Raw genomic sequence first — 5,668 nt, forward strand, 5'->3', positions numbered from 1 at the left:
TGTATTTAGAAATAATTTTGATTCCTCAAATTCTCTTGTTCAAGGGATGAAATGAATACATGCATTAATAAATGAAAATCATCAAAGACAAATTTCTTAGACATGATAAAAGAATATCATGAGTTTTTCGCTAACAACACACACGATGTGTAAGTAAATATATGGTGATTAATATTATTCTAGAGGAGAGGACATGATTGGTGCTTCAATTCTTTTTGTCTTTTCATTTTTAGCCATGGCGTTGTCAGTTAATTTTCTATTTATGAGTTTGACTGTCTCTCTGGTATCTTTCGTCCCTCTTTTATGGACATATTCATCGTCATCTAAAAAATAGAAACTAGTACTCAATAACTGTCTACAAACTCGGAGTATCGTCCACTGAAATCCGAAAGGCGAATTCCAGTTCACCGCTGGTTTTGATAACTTCTTTGTATACAGCAACCCACTATCAAGGAAACACGATAATAAATACAAGCTATGTATTATCGTATCCCTTTTGGTATATGTACTCCATATGTAGACGCTACATAGGAATCAAACGTTCACAATTGGAAAGCAGAAATCTTTTCATTTGTCTCAATGTGTTTTTCCTAACTTGCCCTCATTTTCAGTTTCTAAATATAAGTCAAGGAATGAATCGAACAAAACTGCAATCCTGGTATCTATGATGAGTTTATTTATTAACTGTATCAAGTGTCTTAGGGCCTTCAATGCCGACCGGCATGAAGAGGATAGTTGATGGTGTATCAAGTGCATCCTTCCCTTTTATAGATGCGTTCAACAATGTCCCACACTTTTAATATATAGCGAAGAAGCTCCTGTCGGAAGTCTATGTCAGATGTATTTACTTATAAATATGCAAGCTTAAGAAGAGGAACAGGAGTACAGTCAGTTCACATGGGAAAATGTTAAATAAAATTTTTAATCATGTCGGTTTTAATGATTCTTTTGTTGAAATCAAATTGGTATTCGTTCTAAAAAGAAGATTTATCTATCAACTACTCAAGATATTTACATGCACGTTCCGATTCTATATCGAGAATCATAGCTTGATCAATTTCTTTCAATTTGTCATTTAGTTTGATTTGAAAAATAGTTGGGTATAGGGCCGTTGATAGATAAAGACAACAGTAGTATAAAAGCAGTGTTCAAAAGTTATCAATCGATTGAGAGAAAACCAATCCGGGCTACACACTAAAACCCAGGGAAACACATCAACTATAAGAGGAAAACAAAGTAACAATGATAACAAGAACGCTGAAGTACAACAAAACAGACACCAACATACAGAAAAAACGATTTTTTTTATAACAACTGCCATATTTCTGACTAGGTACAGGACATTTAAAGAAAAAAGGGTCAATTGAACCTGTTTTAAGGGTTGAATGGCTGAAAAAAGATCATATGATTCAATAATACTGCAAAAAAAGAGAAAAATACTTTCATTATATGTACTGTCACTGATCTTTGGAATTTGTCAGTAGCCACATTTGATTGGAGTGGATTTCACCATGATTCTGACCCCGGCTTTGGTAACTGATAAAATTGATGTGAATAACTAAGAAAGAGGTTTCTAGAAGCACTTGGAATACTTTGCAATATGGATGGTTTGAGATTAAAAATTGAGGAAGACGTACCTCGAAAAACGGGGATTAACATTGTAGTTCATGAATGCTAGATTTGACAAGGATTTGGGTTAAAATGATAAACTGGTCTCAAATAAATATCTTTATTTATATATTCAAGAATGCGAATAAAAGTGCACATATTCGAAACATGATTATATTCAAAAATTTTAATACTGATTAACAAAATTATCCAAATTCAAATGATTCACATAGACTAAAGATTAACTTCGTGTTCCATTTCCTGGTAATTTACTATGCAACAACATGACAGTGTGACCTTCCGTCTTTTGAACACGTGATGAGTCGGTTTCCATGGAATCTGAACGTCGAAATAATTTTTTCATAAGTCTTTGAACTCTGTTCCATCCCTGGTACCCGCTTTTTGATTTTTCATCGGGCATACTTATGCTGCGTAAAAACTGTCTTCCACTATAATTTGGTTTTTGTAAAGTATCGCTATCGCTCATAGATCTACACATTTCCATTTGTTTTCTTTGGACTCGGTAAATTGTAGATTCCTTGAAATCGTCAAATACGTTATCCTGGTAACCTTTGCTTGAACACTGCACTTTTTCATATGACACCATCTGTTTATTCTTCTTCTGTTTACCGTTATTGCGACATTTATCAAATTCCTTTTCTTTTCTTGTAAAACTGGTAGAACGTATTCTGAATGTTTCCGGCTGTGCAGCTCTCCTATTTCCCAACTGTTCTAAAAGCATGTCAAAAACTTCTGTGACTGCATTGTTATCTTTTGCAGAAACCTCTATAAAACATCCACCAAGGTTCTCCCTGTAAGCCCATTCTAATGCAGCAAAGGTTTCCACCTGTCTATTATTTTCTTCGTCTAGTTTGTTCCCAACAATTACAACAGGTATACTTAAATTATTTACCCTCGCAGACTTTATTTCATTCCACAGCTTTTGTACCTCTTCAAATGACCTGCTATCACAGATTGAGTAAACTAGAATGAATCCAGCCTTCGAAATGTATATTTTACGCATTGCAGGGAAGTATATATTCCCGGCAGTGTCTATAAAATCAACAAATCTTCGCTTTCCATTAATATCATAAGGTTGAGGATAAATGTCTTCAACTGTCTCTCTATATGCGCCCGAAAATTTCCCCTTCAAATATCGTTGCAGTATTGAGCTTTTTCCAACTCTTCCTAAACCAAGAACGGCTATTTGAGATCTAGACTGTAATTCTGTCATTTCAAAAAATTACCTTATTTTGTTTTCTATGACGAATGAAGTATTATTTACTACGCAAAGGTTTGAATAGTTGTAAAAGGCTGCGTATGTTGGTTTAAATAGTCGTAAAAGTCTACGTATGAAAGGTGTAAATAGGAATTTAAAATGTACACCAATGAAATTTTTTGATCTAAAGATATAAGTAAATGACGTATTGATTTTGAATGTAACGTGTTTGTGTATTTTCTTAAATGTGACATTTTTCGATGAAGTTTTAAATTATAACTATATCAAAATCTAATCTGGTCCATGCAAAACATAAATACATCTGAATAAAATCTAACCAATTCCAATATCAAGCAAATATTTAGTAATACAAAAATAAACCTTGCTTCTATTTTATGGGTTGAGCATTCCTACTGAAGGTATACATCCCGAAATAGAAAGGGTTTTTTTCTTTTGCAAAAAGAAAAAAAAGAAGAGATGCGAAAGATACCAGAGGGACATTTAAACTCTTAAGTAAAAAAAAAACTGACAACGCCATGGCTTTAAAATAATAAAGCCCAACAGACAATCAATAGTACACGTAACACAATATAGAAAAGAATGAGACGAACCCAACAAAAATTGTGAGTGATATCAGGCCTCACGGTCATAAAACTTTCGATCATGATTTTTGTACTCAGACTCGAAAATCAACCAATCAAATTGCTGGATTTCATGTTTCGAGCATGATTTTTGTGCTTAGAACACTGAGCAAAGTTTTATGCCTTCAAGGCCAGGTTCTCCAGAAGAGTAAGTTTGTATACTTGTTTATATTCATTTTCACGGTTTTATTGTATTAATTATTTACATGTATTTGTCAATGATAGAAATTTGCTAATATCCAGGGATCGCCTAAGAAAAAACTAGCTTCCTAGTAATTCATACTTAAGCGATCTGTGCACCTCTTCTTGCCGACTTCTTCTTATTTTCATATGAATCGGAGTTCCTCCAGACACTTGTCAAAAACAAGAGGATCAAAGAAGCCAGATTATTCAATTTCACTTTCAGATATATTGATGATGTTCTTTCTATAAATAATCCGAACGTTTCTGATTGGTTCCATTAATATATCCCCCAGAACTAGAGATTAAAGAAACAACAGACACGGCTTCCTCCGCCTCATTTTTAGACTTACATCTCGAATTTGACTTACACAGTCATCTCAGTACCAGAATCTATGACAAACAGACGATTTTAATTTTGAAATTATAAATTTCCCCCACCTTAGAAGCAATATACCAACTTCAACTGCATAAGGGATATATTATTTCCAACTTATTCGATATTCAAGAGCTTGCAGCTCCTACTCAGACTTTGTCAAACGTCATCAGTGTCTGAGTAGAAAGTTGATGAACCAGGGGTATGTCAAAGAACGTCTCGTCCTTTTTCTAAAAAAGTTCATCAGAAGGTACCAAGATCTTGTTGATAAATATTCTGTATCAACTTCACAAATGTTACATGATGGTCTTGATGTATAGATTCTGCGTACTGATGTTGTTTATCATCTTAACTACGTGTTTTATAGTTCTTTCATTTGTCCTTATTCTATTATTAATATTACTTTTACTGTTGAATGGTTTTATGTGATATCTTTTGACGTGGCTCGGTGCTTATACATCTCGTCAATGTGTTTGTATTGTCTTTCATTTATTGATAGTGTGTTTTGTATATGACTGACGTTGTTTATCATCTTAATAACGTGTTATACTATTCTTTTATTTGTCTTTATTAATATTACTTTTACTGTTATGTCTGTTTTTTTGAGATATCCTTTTGACGTACCTCTGTGCTTATGTATCCCATCATACTTTGAACGACAAAATTATTTTATGATGTGACTCTGTACCTATGTATCTTGTCATACTTTGAATGACAAAATTATTTTATTTATTAATATTACTTTTACTGTTATGTCTGTTTTTTGTTATATCTATTTTACGTGACTGTATTTATGTATCCCGTCATACTTTGAACGACAAAAGTATTTCATGTCTACCTGTGCAAATTTCAAACGCGCAATGTTACACCAGTACTTAAAACCTTCCATCCTTTATGGGTGCATTTTACATAAATAAATTAAATCGTATAATATAAACAAAATGAGGATGTTAAATTTGATATATGCCTTTTTGTGCTTCTTCGTTACATTTGTTGTTTTTATAGTGATTAAAATGATAACACAATGTCGACTGCTGTACCCCTATCTTTTGACATTTTTACTTATTGTGACTGTTTGTTTTGTTCACGCATCGGTGACAATATAATGGAATTTGATGCGACTGTCATACAAGTTAGAGGTTTTGCTAGCTATAAAACCAGGTTCAATCCACCATTTTCTACATTTTCAAAATGCCTGTACCAAGTCAGGAATATGACAGTTCTTGTCCATTCGTTTTTGATGCGTTTTGTTATTTGATTTTGCCATGTGAATATGGACTTTCCGAATTGATTTTCCTCTGAGTTCAGTATTTGTTTTATTTTACTTTTAGATGATAAAATAGAGAAATACAATCGGGTAAAATATTTGATAAAAAAGACATTATAAACAGTATCAAAATTGTTTTCTAAAACCTCTCATCTTAAGGGAGTTTGAAATAATTAACTATTCAATAGTTTGTCTTGATAGGGTATTAATAAAGGAAAAATTCGTAAGGGTTCCACGGAACCCGGTGTCTCGCCTACTTTTTCTGTTAATCGCAGACTCAACAAAAATGAGGAAAAACATCAATAAAAATTTCCCTCACAATACTGTCTTTTGATTGAAAGAAGCTTCCAAGTTTGGTAAAAAAATCCAGGATAGTT

General features: G+C 33.0%; 1 protein-coding gene across 1 annotated transcript; it reads right to left on the reverse strand.

Annotated features, from left to right (window-relative positions):
• Window positions 1-1,812: 1,812 nt before the first annotated feature.
• On the reverse strand, window positions 1,813-2,885 carry LOC143047695 (GTP-binding protein Di-Ras2-like). Its single transcript, XM_076220928.1, has one exon. The coding sequence runs from the start codon at window positions 2,840-2,842 to the stop codon at window positions 1,850-1,852; it is 993 nt and encodes a 330-aa protein (XP_076077043.1). The 5' UTR covers window positions 2,843-2,885; the 3' UTR covers window positions 1,813-1,849.
• Window positions 2,886-5,668: the final 2,783 nt, after the last annotated feature.

The sequence above is a fragment of the Mytilus galloprovincialis genome, chromosome 1 (assembly GCF_965363235.1).
Source record: "Mytilus galloprovincialis chromosome 1, xbMytGall1.hap1.1, whole genome shotgun sequence".
Taxonomy (NCBI): domain Eukaryota; kingdom Metazoa; phylum Mollusca; class Bivalvia; order Mytilida; family Mytilidae; genus Mytilus; species Mytilus galloprovincialis.

Coding starts and splice junctions, on each gene's coding strand:
- LOC143047695 (XM_076220928.1), bottom strand. CDS start 2,842: ATGACAGAATTACAGTCTAGATCTCAAATAGCCGTTCTTGGTTTAGGA.